This window comes from Boleophthalmus pectinirostris, unplaced genomic scaffold, assembly GCF_026225935.1.
Source record: "Boleophthalmus pectinirostris isolate CB_2022bp ecotype Guang Dong unplaced genomic scaffold, ASM2622593v1 HiC_scaffold_9, whole genome shotgun sequence".
NCBI lineage: Eukaryota > Metazoa > Chordata > Actinopteri > Gobiiformes > Gobiidae > Boleophthalmus > Boleophthalmus pectinirostris.
This window is the reverse complement of record NW_026571541.1, coordinates 4,198,181-4,217,016: the sequence shown is the minus strand read 5'-3', so window position 1 is coordinate 4,217,016 and position 18,836 is coordinate 4,198,181. Positions and strand designations below refer to the sequence as shown.

The following is an 18,836-nucleotide window of genomic DNA, read 5'->3' as shown; positions in this document are numbered from 1 at the left end:
AAAACAAATCTGCATTTCATCAATAATAATTTTAGCTAACCCCCACCGTATTAATTAATATTGGTCTATAGAATGTTGTGATGTGATCTGAAACCCAGCAATACTACTACTACTACTACTACTACTACTACTACTACTACTACTACTACTACTACTACTAATAATAATAATAATAATAATAATAATAATAATAATATACAACATAATATAATAATTATAATAATAATATAATATAGCGCGAGTTGAATCGTTGCTTGTGTGTGCCGCCAGAGGGGGCACTAAATAACACCGGACGCAGTTTTTTTTTTTAGTCGTGAAGAAGAGCGGTTTCCTGTCAACTCAGTTCATTCGTCCGCTGATACTTTCATACATTTGCAGCCATGGAAGAGGCCAAAAACAAAGAAAATAAACCCACTGATAAGACCGATGAAAAGGACAAGGACAAGGAGAAGGGGCAGCAGGCCTCTGGGAAGGATAAGGACAAGAAAGAGGAGCAAGAACTGGTAATGTGGAGTGTTTTGGACTCGTTCACTCGCCGCCTGTTGTCGTATTTGCCTTAGTCACTGCGGCTCTGACAGCAGCACAGCTTTACCCGGCCTCAATTATGTGATCACTGTTCTCAATCTATCATTTTCAAAGTCCTTACAGGCTCATATACAAATCCGCAGTTTATTTTCACTGTCTATATATTTGACATGTGTGTTATGAATGCTTTTGTAATGTTTTAATCCATGCTAACTGAGCCGGTCGGCTAATAGTAGCATGCTACTTGTTGTCCCCGTTGTGTTTGCTGGGAAAACGGCGGCGTTGTTAGCATTTGAGCTACTGGTCAAAGTGTATGACACAGCAGCACAACAGGAACACTGCAGATAGGGTGACCAGATTTGCAAAATTAAAATTTGGGACACCCCGGGTTTTTGGTGGTTGGTAATAATAAAATTGTGAATCGAGTGCCTAATTAAGGAAAATTGTTATGCGTTCGACCATGTGTCAGTATAGTTAAATTTTCTTGGTGTTTTGGTTATGTTTAAGCAGTTTTTATGTATTTTACCTAATCAGTTGATGCCTAATCAATGTATGCATCTCTTCAAATCAAACTAGTCAAAAATAGGGACACCTGGGACATTTCTTTTATAAAACCGGGACAAATCACAGGTTTTGTATAAATCTGCTGGGACAGGGGACACAGGCTCAGAACTGGGATTGTCTCAGGTAAATAGGGACGTCTGGTCAACCTAACTGCAGAAGAAAAGCGTTTATAACAATATAATAAGACATTTTGGTTAACAAATCACACGTTTTGTTAACTTAGTGGTGTCCATAATTATCATTTTGATCATTAAATGGTAATGTCAGTATGCAATAAATAAATGACTCTTAATAGACTGACCATGCGTCCCAGCAGATTTATACAAAATCATGATCTGACCCAGTTTTACACACAAAAATATTCCAAGTGTCCCTATTTTTGACCAGTCTAATCCCTGTCAACAGTAAAGAGAGGCATACATTGTCATTTGTTTAGGTAAAATACAGAAAAGCTAATTAAAAATGACCAAAACACAAAGAAAATATGACTATACTGATGCACATTAGTGTCGAGTGCAGAACAATGTTCCTTAATTACACACTCGTTTAACAATTTTATTATGACCAACCACCACAAATCAGGGATGCCCCAGTTTTTATTTTGAAAATCTGTTCACCTTAGAATCTAAGCAATCAGCAGTCATATTATTTTGTAATTAAATAGAAAATTGACCTTCTCTTTCAGTCTGAAGAGGACAAGCAGTTGCAAGAAGATCTGGAAATGATGGTTGAGAGACTGAGTGTAAGTATTTAAACTTCAGCCATTTTTATCGCACATGTTTATAATGTCACTTAAACAAATACTTTTCTTTTTTAATCTCCAGGAAAAAGAACACAGCCTTGTATAAACCTGCGTTGGAGGAGCTGCGCAGACAGATCCGCTCGTCGACCACCTCTATGACTTCGGTCCCCAAGCCCCTGAAATTCCTTCGCCCTCACTATGGCAAACTCAAAGAAATATATGATGGCATGGCTGCTGGAGAGAACAAGGTGAGGCTCCAAAGATACTCAAAATCTGCTGTCTGAAAATCCTGGCTGCCATTATGTTTAAAAGCTGTTCTCTTAAAATTACTGCTTTGTGGAATGAGTAGTTCTGATATTTAGGTTTAAAATTTCAACTGCTATAGTAATATTGCACAGTGAAATGGGTACATGGATTTTTTATTTTTTATTTTTTTTAGCTATGCACTTGGTTTCCAATTGACTTTAATTTGAAATCTTGTTGCCCCTCTTTCTGTAACTGCTGCTATCAGGCTCGTCACTTTAGTTTTAATATGTTTGTATTAACCCGCTTTATGTTATCTTGTTGGAGGAGTTGGAAATGAATAATTATATAAATGTATATGTACAAGTCAAAATAAAATAGAAAATAAGTAATAAAAAAATCAACTATATATACAAGAGGTCTTAAGGAAAAACAGTGCAAAAATATGTTGATTGACAGGACATAGTTCTCTCTTAGTCCACTACTTTATACAGTATGCTTTTAGATTATTGAGAAAATCAGATGGAACTCTATAATTCTACAGGGACAAAATGTTGCTTAGTGTTCTTGTGTTCTGTCTGGATCTGTCCCTGATATTCCTTTTATTTATTCAGAGGTTCTGTGCTGATGTCGTGTCCGTGTTGGCCATGACCATGAGCGGTGAACGAGAGTGTCTCAAGTACCGTCTGTTGGGATCACAAGAAGAGTTGGCTTCATGGGGACATGAATATGTCAGGTAGGATGTTTAACTGTTATAGTTAAAGGTGCATTGTGTAACTTTTCTGGTGGAGGGTCTGTCAAATGCTTTTCTCCATGGAGATGTGGAGATTTCACAGTATGGCATTAAACCTTTCTATCTTCATGGAGACCAAACCAGACCAAGTTATAGGTCAGATCTGTGGAGAGGCACTCAGTCAGAATATTTGTTTTTCTAGGTACTTTTGAGCTATTAAACCATCTGTAATTGAATAAATGTAAACTGAAGCTGTTTAATGTCATACTGTGGAACATTCCAGACAGAGCAATGACATTTCCATAGAAACAAGCAAATGATGGACTCCACAGTGCACCTTTTAATGGTATTTTAGTTGCGATTGTGTCATTTCTATTATTTAACTAGTATGGTTATTAATAAGGCTGTCTGTTTTTTATTCAACAGCTCTGCAGCCTATTTTTTTCTTTCAGTGAAACTGATGTAAAAGTCTGAAAAGGCCTGTAAAATTCATATTGAAAGCCATTTTAATTTGTTGTAAAAAGAGAACATATAAGAGCAATAATAATACTTTCTTTTTTTTGTAATATTGCCCTGTAGTTTTAGTTTTCAGTATTTTACATCATATATGCTGCACTTTTCAGGCATCTCGCTGGTGAAGTTGCTAAAGAGTGGCAGGAGGTGGAGGAAAATGACAAAACTCAACAGGAGACTCTGCTCAAACTGGTGAAGGAAATCGTTCCGTACAACATGGCGCACAATGCTGAACACGAGGCCTGCGATCTGCTCATGGAGATCGAGAGGCTGGACATGCTGGAGGACTACATCGATGAGAATGCCTATGGAAAAGTCTGTCTTTATCTCACCAGGTATGTTGCAGTTTAACTTAGATTGTTGAGAATTGAGATAGGTCAGGTTTTTACTGAGACTATAATTGAGTCATTTTATTTAAACGTCCTACATTATGCATAATTGACTCTTGTGGGCTTTAAGCCATGTTACTATATTGCTACCTCATCAGAAACATACTAGGAGTTTCGTTTCATTCACACATGTTTGAGTAATCCTTTAGTATTAGACTGTCTGTCTACATCTCCAAAGCTCAAAATGCCTTGTTCCACCTTGTGATGTCATGAAACCTACCAGCAGCTTTTTACCTTTTGTTCAGTAGAGCTCGGCAATTCCGTATGCTCCTATGATATGATCTAGATGATTTAAGTGAAGGTGTATGAAGTTTAAAAACACAGTGTAGCACTTCCTGTATTACCACATGACATCAAAAGGTGGAACAGATTGAATAGTTTCCATTTGAGAGAAGAACTCAGCCTAAATATGCAGGGTTGGTGTGTTCAACATGTGTAAATGAACAAAACAAAACACAACTCCAGGTATTTTTTTGACGAGGAAACAACACTATAACACTGATCAGAAAATAACGTGATTATGGGCCGTTTGAACCATTATTTGATTAAACGGCTACGTTCAGACTGCAGGGCTTAATGCTCAATTTGGATTTTTTTTTGTGTGAAATCAGATTTATTTATTTTTTTGTAAGATCGTTCACACTTTCAATTAAATGCAACTTGTATGTGATCTCCAATGTGAACTTTAGAGGACACGATGACGTCACACACAGCGTGCTCAGTGTTTACGGAAGTCATCCAACCATGGACGCAGCATTGAGCACCAGGAGATTTTAAAGCTGCTGTCGTACCAGAGCCAGAACATGTAGAGCTTATTTGTTTTAAGGAGGAGATTGAGAAGGAGAAGGATGAGGTTTTTGGCCGTGGGGTTTTGTGGGGCAGTGTCAGCAACGTCTGTAGAAAAGAACGTGTGGGTGCAGAGTCGCAGCCAAGAGTGGTGGGATTGATATGTGCTTCTCTGCTTCACTGACACGGAGGTCAGACACAATTTTTGTCTGACGAGAAGAAAGTTTGTGTACATTTGTGATGTGTAGGTCGGATGAATGCAACCTGACCGTTCAGACTGAAGTCGCATGTCAAAAGATCGGATATGTGTCGGTTTTAGGAGCACACATCCAATTGGCCTGAGTTGCATTTATAAAAATCGGATCTGTGTCGCTCAGACTGAAAGATCAAATACAGGTCGCATAGGGCCGAAAAAAATCTGATTTGGGACACTTCAGACTGCAATCTGAACGTAGCCTAAATGTCACTTTTTGCCTCTACTTATCAAAAATCTGTCTACAGATTAAATATAGTTACTATGAAGTATCTTTTGTATCATCATTTCTTTTGTTTGGTTTTTAGACATTGAGGGCAAAAATGACTCATTATAGTCTCCTCTCCTAAGGTAATTTATCATTTTCTACCTTGTTTTCTCAGCTGTGTGAGCTATGTTCCTGAACCAGAGAACTCGGCGTTGCTGAGATGTGCCTTGAACATCTTCAGGAAGTTCAACCGTTATCCAGAGGCACTCCGACTGGCCCTTATGCTCAATGACGTAGAACTGGTAGAAAACATCTTCACATCCTGCAAAGACATGTAAGAGCAGTCATTTTTACATGCTATTTTTTGTACTAGTTTTATTAATGGATTTTAAAGGCGTGTGTGTCTATACAACTTTTTGGTTGGGGTTTTGTCATCTGGTTGTTTCTATGGATATGTCATTGCTCTACCTGGAATCTTCCACAGTATGGCATTAAACAGCTCTATTTTACATTTATTCCGTTTACAAGTGGGTTTGTAGCTCAAAAATATCAAGAAAAACGTGAATTCTGACTCTGAGCAAGGTTGTTTCTTCATAGATCTGATTTTGGTCTGGTTTGGTGATTTTGATGACGGAAAGGTTTAATACCATACTGTGAAATCTTCCAGACAAAGCAATAATATTTCCATGGAGAAAAACATTTGATGGACCACCACCACCAAAAACGTTACACAATGCACCTTTTTAAGTTGTAATATTCTTGTGCTATTTCTGTTTCAGTGTAAGTGAGAAACAGTTGGCCTTCATGCTCGGTCGTCACGGCATGTTCCTGGAGCTGAACGAGGATGTGGAGGACTATGAGGACCTAACAGAAATCATGTCAAACGTGCAGCTAAACAGCAACTTTCTGGCTTTGGCCCGAGAGGTGAGAAACTGAAATGAAACTAAAGTTTTTTTTAAAGTGCTTTTTTTAGATGATTTAAATACACAATTTGTTTTTACAAATGCATATTTTCTTTGTTATAGTTGGACATTATGGAACCAAAAGTCCCTGATGATATCTACAAAACACATTTGGAAAACAACAGTGAGTGACTACAATTTTTTATTACTTGCATTAACTTAAGAGTGTTGTTAGGGATGCACCAGTATATCAGACCAGTATCAGTCCTGCCTGATTCTTCTCTCAAAATACTAATAAATAAATGTTCCTGTATTACCACACATGTCATCACAAGGTGGAAGTGCCCCACTTTGTTTTTAAGCTCTACACACACTTTCACTAGAATCATTTGGATAATTTCAACCATGGAATTTCCAAACTCTACTAAACAAAAAGTAAAAAGTAGCTGTTGACTGTTGACATGACATCACAAGGTGGAACAGAGCATTTTCCACTTTGGAAATGTAAACAGACTAATTATAAAGAATTACTCAAGCATGTAAATGAAACAAAACAAAAAAAACAAGTCCAGACATGTTTTTGATAAGGTAACAACATTACGACATGACTTAAAGCTCTGTTTGTTTCTAAGTTGCTGCTGCTGAACTTTATTGATCCTAAAGGAAATTCAAAGTATCCATCTCTATGTCTCTAATGTAATTCCTATGATTTGCTTGACAGGATTTGGTGGTAGCGGCTCCCAGGTGGACTCTGCTCGTATGAATCTGGCCTCTTCATTCGTCAACGGCTTTGTCAACGCCGCTTTTGGGCAAGACAAGCTGCTCACAGATGACGGCAACAAATGGCTTTATAAGAACAAGGATCATGGTAAAGTCAAATCACAGACAGTTTCATACAGCAACAATCAAGAGTGAAGGCATTTTGTTAGTATATTTAATTATTACTGCTGCATTTTAATTAGTGTTTTTTGTCTCTGTAGGTATGTTGAGTGCTGCAGCGTCACTGGGAATGATCCTTCTCTGGGATGTGGATGGTGGTCTGACCCAAATAGACAAATATCTGTATTCATCTGAAGACTACATTAAGGTGATTATCAACACTGTAATTGTAATCTTTCAATTTCTAACAGACAGTATATATAAATGGACACACTGTGATTTCAAAATATTAATAACTTTCTTTTTTCCTGTAGTCTGGTGCTCTCCTGGCCTGTGGTATCGTAAACTCTGGTGTAAGAAATGAGTGCGACCCTGCCCTTGCCCTGCTTTCAGATTATGTCCTTCACAACAGCAACACAATGAGGATAGGGGCCATCTTTGGGTAAGAATCAACTGCCATTCATTTCACTTTAACTGCTTGTCCTTCTATGCAGAATATTAACAAATACTTTCTTTTATCCTTAGTCTGGGGTTGGCCTACGCTGGATCAAACCGAGAAGATGTGCTCTCTCTGCTTCTTCCTGTCATGGGAGACTCCAAATCAAGCATGGAGGTAAACCACAGACTTGAACTTATATTGGGAAATTGTTTCCCCTCTCTCTGTAAGGGCTGCACTGAGCCTCGTCATTTTGATCTTAAAGCGTTCCTAATAAACCACTCTACATTTTTATTTCAGCATTTTGTATGTAAATAAATTCCTATTTCTAATATGAACCTGGCTCCAAATTTGATCCTCTAAACACTAGCATCGTGAGCTTCATTTGACGAGCTGAACACTGTGGGTGACATCACACTCCCTTAGTGCACTTCTTTATACAGCGTATACCTTTATATATTCTGCTAATAATGTATCTAGCATGGTTGACACCACAAGATCTTGAGAGATACAGTTGCCACTAGAATGTGCCTGCCTACATCTGGAAAATTATCTTGTGAGATTTGATTATCTTGTGAGATTTGATACAAATAGATTGTAACATTTAATGTGAGGATATAGTAGAGATATTGTCAGTTGCTGTAGTGCTATATTGTCCAGAGTATATTTTACAAAATTATTTTTTGTTATAGCGGTACAGTTTTGTTGTTTGGAGGAAGGAAACTTATTTATGCAACACATTTGACATTCTCACTAAATGGGCACATTTCATATGAACTTTGCATAAGAAGTGGTTTAACAAAGACTTTTAGTATCACAGCCTTGATTTAGCCATTATTTTTATTGAACCGTATCGAATCAGTTTAAAATATATTGTATCAAATCATATTGAATAGGGATGTAACAATAACCAAAATATTGTGATATCTTATCAAAGTTCATCACAGTAATATTGAGGACCATCACAGTATATCAAATTACAAGTCTCTTTGCTTAAATTAAGAGTTATGGTGCAGCAACACCTAAAAAAGACAGAGGGAACTACATAGACCATGATCCTTTGCTCCATTTCATTGTAGACTACAAGAAGAAATAACAGTTCTAAGCACTTTTAAGTCTTAGTTCTTTGGATTAAGTCTTGTCAAGGCATTGTAAGAGGAAAAAGTAGCATAACAACAGTTGTGTTCACCTCCACAAAATATCCCAATAAATATCGTACCGTGAGATGTATATCGTGAAAATATCGTACAAAGAGATTTGGATATTGTTACATCCCTAATCGTGAGCCTCCCCACCATATCATGAGCTTTCCCACGATATCTCAATAAATATCGTATCGTGACGTTCATACCGCGCCAATATTATATCATAAGACTTGGATATCATTACACACTAGTATTGAATCAAAAGCTCACTGTATCGAGATATGTATCGTATCGACAACTTCTTCATATTGAAAGCCATGAAAGGAACTTCTTGATGATACCCAGCCCTAGTGTTAAGAGTTCAGAAGACCTTTAGAAGTGTTGCAGTAAAATCAAAAATGCAGAATAAAATTAGAATTGGGGACTGAACTGTATAAATTATCTAAAAATCTCATGTTCTCTTGTTTCATTCTCGTGGACCCAGTCTTGTCCCGTCCCTAGTATCTAATTCTGAGAGTACTTAAGAAGGTTTTTTGTACGTTTTACTGTCCTCTTTTTATAGGTAGTGGGAGTGACAGCGATTGCGTGCGGTATGATTGCTGTGGGTTCTTGTAACGGCGACGTGACCTCCACCATCGTTCAGACCATTATGGAGAAGAACGAGACGGAGCTGAAGGACACGTATGCAAGATGGCTGCCGTTAGGCCTTGGACTCAACCACCTCGGTAAGCAGAACTGATTCCATCTTAAAGGGCTCATATTTGTTTTTTCTGATCTGTTATAATGTTGTTTCCTCATCACAAAAATACCTGGAGTTGTGTTTTGTTTCAGTCACTCTCTAAGCTGCTTTTGTCAATTAACATAACAAAATTTATGCCTTCTTATTGTAATTTTATTCATGTTTTATCTTCAGGTAAAGGAGAGGCAATCGAGACTACTCTGGCAGCTCTACAAGTTGTTCCAGAACCTTTCCGTAGCTTTGCAAATACATTAGTGGATATCTGTGCATATGCAGGTCAGTTTTGAATTCACTTACTCTTACAACTATTGAATATTGCGTCAATTTAAACTAGATGATAATGTTTGTGTTTTCTTCAGGCTCTGGTAATGTCCTGAAAGTGCAACAGCTGCTTCACATCTGCAGTGAGCACTATGAAGCTAAAGAGAAAGACAAAGAGGACGACAAAGACAAGAAAGACAAGAAGGACAAAGATAAAAAGGAGACGCCAGCGGACATGGGCTCACACCAGGTCTGTGAAAACTGGATTACCTGTTATGTTAGGTAAATATTCAGGTAAACTAAACTGTCTTTATTTTCAGGGCGTGGCTGTTCTTGGGATTGCGCTGATTGCAATGGGAGAGGAGATCGGTTCCGAAATGGCCCTGCGGACATTTGGACATCTGGTTAGTAACACTTCTATCGTAGAGATGTAAGAAAAATCGGAGTAAAATGGGCAGGACAGGGGCGAAAGTGGCTCAGTGACTAGAGGATCAATAGGAGGGTTTCAGTCACGTGATCACGATGATGCGCGAATTTCAGGTGGAGGGCAGGAAGTGAAGACAAACACGACAAACACGGCTCTGGAGAACACAGATATGGAGAAGAGTTCTTATTGTCAGGATTTAGAGCCAGTAGCAAGACAAAAGTACGAGCAGTGAGTCGACAAATATATTGGGCGTGACCCTGATCTTATTGAAAATGAGAGAATTTTCAACCGAAGTAAAAGATTTGCCGACAATTGAGGCAGAGGAGATCACGAACTATTTAGCTCTTCAGACATCGTTCTACACCAGACAACAGATGAAGGTGTACAAAAATTTGGAGGCATAGAACTTTTTTTGTCAGTGGATGGGTCCTCAACCTTGGTGCAAAACGCCTAAATGATGATTATGGTTTGGTCTTCGCCGGGGTGAGTGTTTCTCTTATTTTATGTGTATAGACGTTATGGGAAAAACTGCAGTGTATCGGCAGTAACCTCTGTCTGAGCTATTTAATGTCAACAAACGTCGTTAGCCGTTAGTCGTTAATGATTCGTTTATGTTTAGCTAAACTATAAAAACAATTTAGCTTTGTAACAAACCTTTGACAAAGTGGTCACTGCAGACACAAGCATTAGTGAATTCTGCTCCTCCCGACCTCAAACAGGTTTGTAATCCACTTTTTACGGCGTTGTTCTGTCGGCTTTTCCCATTTCTGACCTTTGTGGACGACTATATTCGGTACTCTAAAAAAATCGCTTTTCCTTCTCTCGGTTAGAACGATTGGCACAGCCGTAAACTACACAACACCACTACCACTCGGGCCAATTTCTGTCATTGTTTTAGGCAAAATACTTCACCCACATTCATGGGCCTAGTATGAAAGTGGTGTGTGTGAATGATTGGTGGTGATCGGAGGGGCTGATGGCGCAGATTGGCAGCCTCGCTTCTGTCAATCTGTCCCAGTTCAGCTGTAGCTACAATAGTGGCTTATCACCACCCAGTGTGATGTGAATGAATAATGATAATGTTGAGGTTGGGGAGCTTGTCTTTCCATAGTACTGACCTGTAACTTGGCCTAGTGGTGTCAGCTGATTGTCTCCATGAAAACGCATCCACTCAACACCATTAAACATTTCAAGCACAGCACTAACACCTACTTGGAGACAAGCACGTGGCAGACTCTCCATTATAAAGTCACACAGTGAAGGAGGGAAGAAAGTGAAGTGTAAAAAGATCATTTTGTTTCACTGATACAAAGCAGAGAACATCCTTGGTTTGAGAGAACTGAACTAAACATTACTGTGTCCGCTTACAAAAAAACAATAATAGACAACGCAGCTTTAAAGGTACATGTTATAACTGTTTTGGTGAAGGGTCCATCATCTGCTTGTTTCTATGGAGATGTCATTACTCTGCCTGGAATGTTCGACAGTATGAAGTTAAAAGCTCTACCCAGGGTTCCCACGGTGGAAATCCTGAAAAAGTGATGGAATTTGAAAATGTAGTTTTCAAGGCCTGTAAAAGTCATGGAATTTTAGTATCTCTTTCACGGAACTACAGCGTTCTGTTAAGTTCTCATTAGGCTATTATTATTTCTGAATGTCTGCGCCTTTTGTTTAAAGGGGGACGACAATAAATGCACTCACAGGATTTTGAATGTTAAAAAAACTATAATCCCAAACCATAAGGTGAGTGGAAAGAGTTAACATTTCATATTTAGCCCTAAAAGTCTGATCAATTCTATACATGTAGGTGCCGTAAAGTAATGGAAAACTCACCTTAGGTCATGAAAAAGTCATGGAAAAGTTTAGAAATTTTGTCAGTGAAAAAGAGTGGGAACCCTGTGTAGCTACAATAGCAGCTTACCACCACATAGCAGCTCTCGAGACTGCAGCTTTCTTTTCTCCATAAAGATGTTCTTGTTTTGCCTGTAATATTCCACAGAATGACATTAAACATACCCATCTTGCATTTATTAATTTGTTTTTATTGTCAAAAACATTTTAAAAGCATGCATTTTTACTGTTGGCAAGCCCTGACCTAAAAATCGGCCTGGTGGTGTCAACTGATTGTCTCCATGAAAACGCACACCATATAGAACATTTCAAGCACAGCACTAACACCTACATGGAGACGAGCACGTGGCAGACCCTCCATTATAAAGTCACACAGTGAAGGAGGTTAAGAAAGTGAAGTGTAAAAAGACCATTAGTCTGGAGACATCATTGCTCTGCCTGGAATGTTCCACAGTATGAATTACCTCTACCTAAATTACAAGTGGTGTTATAGCTCAAAAATACTTAGAAAAACAGACATTTTGACTGAGCAGGGTCACCTCTCCGCAGATCTGACCTGGAATTTGGTCTGGTTTGGCCTCCATGAAGATAGAAAGGTTTAACATCATACTGTGAAACTTTCCAAACAAAGCAATAACATCTCCATGGAGAAAAGAAATTGATGGACCCTCCACCAGAAAAGTTACACAACTCGCCCTCAGCTTAGTCTCTTGTTATGTGTTGCAGCTTCGTTACGGTGAGCCCACTCTGAGGCGAGCGGTGCCTTTAGCTCTGGCTCTCATCTCCGTCTCCAACCCTCGACTCAACATCCTGGACACGCTCAGCAAGTTCTCCCACGACGCTGACGCAGAGGTCTCCCACAACTCCATCTTTGCCATGGGCATGGTGGGCAGTGGTGAGTGCGGCCTCATTACAAGACTACTGAATTTAAAGGGCCTGTATTCTTACTTACTTTCTGATCTGCGTTTTAATGTTGTTTCTTCATCAAAAACATACCTGGAGTTGCGTTTTGTTAATATTAAACATGTGTGAATGAAATGAAACACAACTCCAGGCAGGTTTGTGATCAGGAAACAATATTATAACATAAATTAGAAAATCGAGTAATAGGGGCCCTTGAAATTCCTACATATATTACCCTCAGCTTATGCATTTTGCTGTGTTTTATTGCCAGTGTATTTGTAAGATGTCCTTGGATGTCTTGAAAGGGTTCAGAAAAACTAACTGAATTATCGTTTGCATAATTTTATCAACCAAAGATTAATTTTATTGTCTGTGAATGAAAAAAGCACGATGAATACATTGAGCAATTCCCTCTAGTATACACAGACAAGACGGCATTACCTATTTCTGAAGTGAAATGAAATATTTTTGCATCGGTGCACTCAAATGAACTCTCATTTTCTCTTTTCTAGGTACAAATAATGCCCGCCTTGCCGCCATGCTGAGACAGCTAGCTCAGTATCACGCCAAGGACCCCAACAACCTGTTCATGGTCCGTTTGGCACAGGTGGGTGGCAGCGTTGGAGCTTTTTCTCTATAGAACTGCTGTCCTCAGGTGAACGATTATAGGTGCATTGCGCAACCTTTCTGCACCTGCTTGTCTTGGTGGAGATGTTATTGCTTTCTCTGGAATGTTCCATAGTATGACATTAAACATATACATCTAGCACGTATTCATTATAGGTGTTTCTGTTGCTCAGAAATACAATAATTCTCCACAGATCTGACCTGTAATGTAGCGTAGCACTGTAACCTGCTTGTCTCCCTCATGATAGACAGGTTTAATCTATCCTGCAGTACATTCTAGACAGAGCAATAACATCTCCAAGGAGACGAGCAGGTAGCTGCGCCTCCACCAGAAAAGTTGCGCAGTGCACCTTTTAAAGGGCCCATATTATGTTCTAATGTTTCCTCATCACAAACATATGTGGAGCTGTTTTGTTTCATTCACACATGTTCAACACACAAACCCTGCAGATTTAGGCGGAGTTCTTCTCTCAAACCTTGTGATGTCATGTCATAATGCAGAATGTGCTCAGCTGTGTTTTTAAACCCCATACACATTCTACTGGAATCTTCTGGATGACTTCATCTCAGGAATTGGCATCTCCAATGAACTAAAACAAACCTGGGCATTGTCCAGCTCCGGGGACACATACTGTCCTTTGGCTGACTCTGACCGGCCGTTTAAGATCATTTGGAATTACAAAATAAACATATTTTATAATTTTACCTCATGCGTCGACTAAAGCTGCATTGCTTTTATTTTTTTTATAAATATTTAAAAAATATAATGTTTTGAGGCTGTCTCACTTTTTCATTGCTTAGTCATAACATAAACTTGTACCAGTCTGACAGCTCATCAAAACAATGCTATTTACTGCTTTTTTATAAAGAAATGCAATCAGTATTATGCAGAATTGAGTCAATCATTTTGGCCCAGCCCTCCACAATATTTTCTGTTTCTCATGTGGCCCCATGGAAAAAAATAATTGCCCACCCCAATCTAAAAGGAAGTTGTGAACTTGAAAACTACCACTGTTTGAGTAATACTAATAATGAAGGGTTACACAGATGTGTGAATGAAACAAAACACAACTCCAGGTATGTTTTTGCAGAGGTAACAACATTATAGCATGGCTTAAAGCTCACAGGAGTCTATTTTGCATAATATAAGAGCATTAAAGCCCCAGTATGAGACATTGTGTTAAATCCATTTCCTGTGTGCAGGGCCTGACACATCTGGGCAAAGGCACCCTCACTCTGTGTCCGTATCACAGCGACCGGCAGCTCATGAGTCAAGTGGCCGTGGCTGGACTCCTCACTGTTCTCGTGTCTTTCCTTGACGTCAAAAACAGTGAGTAATATTTTTCACCTTTTGCGGTTGTCATGGTTATTTTTAAAGACACTGACTGAGCCCAAGCTTTAAGACTTACACAAACTTTATTCATTCACAAATGATAATAAATGCTAAATAAGTTGCAGAAATGGCAAGAGACAGGTGCCAAATAAGGTATAGTTATACGAATGTGTATGTACAAATAAAAATAATATATAAAAAATAAAGTAATAAAAATAGAATAGTTGTGGTCTAAATATGTTCCTCATTTTCCTCACCTATTCCGAGCATTTTAATTATTCACAGCAGTGAGTATTTAAAGGTGCATTGTGTAACTTCTAAGGTGGAGGGTCTGCTACCTGTTTGACCCTGGTTGTTATGTAATTACATGGAATGCTCCAGAGTATGGCATTAAACCTATCTATCTTGTATTTATTCAATTATAGGTGTTTTATAGCTCAACAACTCCTTGAAAAGCATGAATTCTTACTATGCAGCCTTAATTCTGACTATTAACCTGTCTCCATTGTGGTAACCAAGTTTATTTCCATATTGAGGCATAATCAAGGCAAAGCAGTAACATATCCATGGTGACAAGCGGGTGACGGACTCACTACCAGAAAAGTTACACAGTGCACCAGTACACTCTTTGAACCAAAGAGAAGAAACTATTATTACTGAACCAAAGAGAACAAACTATTACTTTTCTAAAAATGGGTGCAGTCCTGAAACTAGATTGAATCTGCTTGGTTACAAATTAGTTTCTGTTAGGTGCCATTTTGAACACTTTTGGTATTTGTTTTGAATTGAAAAATAAAGACTAGTGTTCAAGTAATTTACATCACTGACACCAACACGCATATTGTCTTAAAAGTGCACTATGTAACTTTTCGGTTGGGAATCCATCACCTGCTTGTTCCGATAGATACAGGATGTCATTGCTCTGCCTGGGATGTTATGGTATGATATTAAATAGTTCTACCTTACATTTATTCAGTTCCAGGTGATTTTAGAGCTCAAAAATACTTAGAAAAACAGGCATTCTGAGTGTGAATGGGGTTGCCTCTCCACGGAAGTGACCTGTAACTTGGTCTGGTTTGGCCTCCATGGTAAAAAGGTTTAATGCCATACTGCGAAACATTCCAGACAATGCAATATACAGAAAATCATTTGATGGACCTTCCACCAATGATCCTTTAGTACTCCATCATTGTACTGTATCTTGTTTGTGTTGCAGTAATCCTGGGGAAATCTCACTACATCCTCTATGGTCTGGTGGCCGCCATGCAGCCACGTATGCTGGTTACCTTTGACGAGGAGCTGAGGCCGCTTCCTGTATCAGTGAGAGTTGGACAGGTAAACAACAGGATTTGACAAATTGGTGCTTTTCAGATTCTAGAACATGATGTCATACATGCAGATGGAGAGCAAGCGCCACATTTCCTTTTGTAGTTTGTTGAAATATCTAAAAGATAAAATCACAAATGTTGAACCTGATCATTTCTATTAGTGACTAGACCCAAGACAAAAATCTGCATTTAACAACATTCATTTTAGCTTGCCCCCATCTATATTTAATAATACTGGCCTATACAAGGTTCCCACAGTCATGGAAATCCTGGAAAAGTCATGGAAATTGAAAATGCCATTTTACAGGCCTGGAAAATTACAACTACAGCGTGCTGTTAAGTTCTCATTAGGCTTTTATGATTATTTCTGAACGTTTGCGTCTTTTGTTTAAAAGAGACAACAATAAATGCACTGACAGGATTTTGAATGTTAAACTATAATACCAAACAATAAGGTGAGTGGAAAGAGTTAATATTTCATATTTAGCCCATAAGTCTGCTCAATTCTACACATGTAGGTGCCGTAAAGTCATGGAAAATTCACTTTAGGTCATGAAAAAGTCATGGAAAGGTTTTGAAATGTTGTCAGTGAAAAAGAATGAGAACCCTGTCTATAGAATGTTGTGATGTCCTTTGAAACCCAATCATTTTATGAACATTTAGGTACTATATAAATTCCAGAAAGAATTATAAAAAGATATATATACAAATTAGAATAGATATAAATAAATAAATAATAGAATAATTTTCATTTCGTTGATTCTGATGCTTATGACTATTTTTGATGGCTCAAATATTATAATATAACATCTGTTGTGGAGATATGAAAAATTTTAATATTGAGTATTTATCGTCTGAATACGTCTGAGAGAGACTGGTTTAAATGTATTGTCATATTGCACTTTCTCCTTATCAGCGCTGGTTGCACTTTATGCTTGTTGTTTCCTCACCATTGTAGATATTCTCATCCTTATCTCTTGGTATTTTCTTTTTGTTGCAACCTAAAAATGCCTTCTAGTAACAGTGTACATCTAATTTACTGCCAGTGACTTTTTGATGCAGTTGTTGCTATAAAAAGTATGATTTTATATATAATTTTTTGTTAAATTGAAAGATAATTATTTAGCTTATATTTTAATGGAAGGGGTGGGATTTAGAGCTGGGTATCATTCAGAATTTGCAGATACGATACATACCTCGATATAGGTCATGATACAATACATATTTCGATACAGTGCACTTTTGGTTTGATATGATATATTTCAAATCGATTCGATACGGTTCAGTAAAAAATAATGGCAAAATCATGGCTGTGATACTAAAAGTCTTTGTTAAACCACTTCTTGTGCAAAATGTCAAATGAAACACCCATTTTACTCATCAAAACAGCGAAAATGTGTCGCACAAACGAGTTTCCTTCCACTGAACAAGCAACAAAACTGTAAAGCTGTAACAAAATAATTTAGTAAAATATACTAAAAAATACTCTTCGAGATACATCGAAACAGCAGCCCATGAAAAAAAAAGTGAAATGTACATTAATTAGCACTGGATACATACATTGTCTGTAATCAAAATGATTAAAAATGCCAACACAAAAGTGGTGATTAAAAATAAGTGGAACAGAAATGGATAGTGTCGTCTCCTAAACTCCTACTTCTGCATGTTTGGGGTTAATTTTATTCTTGTTTTGTGCGTTAAACTTTATAGGTTCATTGTAACTGTTCAGGTGGAGGGTTCGTCACCTGCTTGTTCCCATGGAGATGTTATTGATTTGAAAGAAATATTCCACAGCATGCGTAAAATGTATTGATTTTGCATTTATTCGGTGGTTATTGCTAAAAAACTAAACTTGCAAAGACATACAAGCGATAAAGACATAGAGCGAGTTTGCCTTTGCACAGATCTTAACTGTAACTTGGTCTCCGTTTAGTAAGTTTAATGCCATATTGTGGAACACTGCAGGCAAAGAAATAACATCTCCATGGAAACAAGCAAGTGGGCGACCCTTCACCTTTAACTTAAGACATATCCAGGCACATTTTCGCATGTTCTTGATGAATTTTTAAAATAACTTAATATAGTTTTGGAGAGGTTCATTTTTGTCAATATTTCCCACATCTACTTCCACTTGCACTAAAGTACCGGTATTCTGTCTCTTTCCAGGCTGTAGATGTTGTGGGCCAGGCCGGTAAACCAAAGGCCATCACAGGTTTCCAGACACACACCACGCCGGTGCTGCTGGCTCACGGAGAGAGGGCGGAACTGGCGACTGAAGAGTACATCCCCGTCACCCCCATCCTGGAGGGCTTTGTCATCCTCCGCAAAAATCCCAACTATGAAACCTAGACCGCACCCACACTCTACTCTCCCACTCCCCCTTTCCCAGACTGGCATCCTCGTGCGTTTTAAGGATGCACTGCGTAACTTTTCAGGTTGGGCATTTGCTTTTCCTCTGTTTTTCAATATGGAATTATGCATTTATTCAGTTTTGGGTGTTTTTATTGCTCAAACATACCTTTTAAAAACATGCATTGAAATACTAGAGGTAAAGCAATAACATCCCCATGGAAACAAGCAACTGGCAGGCCCATACCAGAAAAGTTACACAGTGTACCTTTTTAGCCCAGACGTTGTATACTCTTTTGTTGATGGTTGAAAACAGTCCTTTTTCAGCTCCAACAGTCAGTGAATATAAATAACTCGAGGCGATTTACTATTGAATGTCACTATGACCTCATTCCCTCTGCAATTAATTTGTTCCATGTCTCTACCGCCGGTTGTTCAAATTGAGGGACTGGGAAAGCCCCTTTTTTCTAACTCTGTCACTCAGATTGGCTTTTACAGTTGTTTTTCTGCTCTGTGCAAATCCACGGTAGCCTTTTGTAATTAGAAATAAAATATGTATTCATCACGTTTTGCTTTTTGTTACAGTACTGTTAAAGGTTATATAAATAAAACTTGTTTCCCTCCGATGTGAAAGTTGTTTTTATTGTGCTCACAAGGGGGAGCTATGCAGTCATTACATCTTGTACTAAAGTGGATGAGA

General features: G+C 38.3%; 1 protein-coding gene across 1 annotated transcript; it reads left to right on the top strand.

Moving 5' to 3' along the window:
* The first annotated feature begins 319 nt into the window (after nucleotides 1-319).
* Nucleotides 320-18,762, top strand: psmd2 (proteasome 26S subunit ubiquitin receptor, non-ATPase 2). The gene is made up of 21 exons (XM_055166892.1): nucleotides 320-503; nucleotides 1,775-1,832; nucleotides 1,916-2,079; nucleotides 2,689-2,810; nucleotides 3,431-3,655; nucleotides 5,132-5,290; nucleotides 5,736-5,880; nucleotides 5,982-6,042; nucleotides 6,580-6,726; nucleotides 6,839-6,945; nucleotides 7,052-7,179; nucleotides 7,263-7,350; nucleotides 8,881-9,043; nucleotides 9,232-9,333; nucleotides 9,417-9,568; nucleotides 9,639-9,722; nucleotides 12,323-12,491; nucleotides 13,012-13,106; nucleotides 14,330-14,456; nucleotides 15,676-15,794; nucleotides 17,954-18,762. The coding sequence occupies exons 1-21, from the start codon at nucleotides 381-383 to the stop codon at nucleotides 18,134-18,136; spliced, it is 2,721 nt and encodes a 906-aa protein (XP_055022867.1). The 5' UTR covers nucleotides 320-380; the 3' UTR covers nucleotides 18,137-18,762.
* The last annotated feature ends 74 nt before the right edge of the window (nucleotides 18,763-18,836 follow it).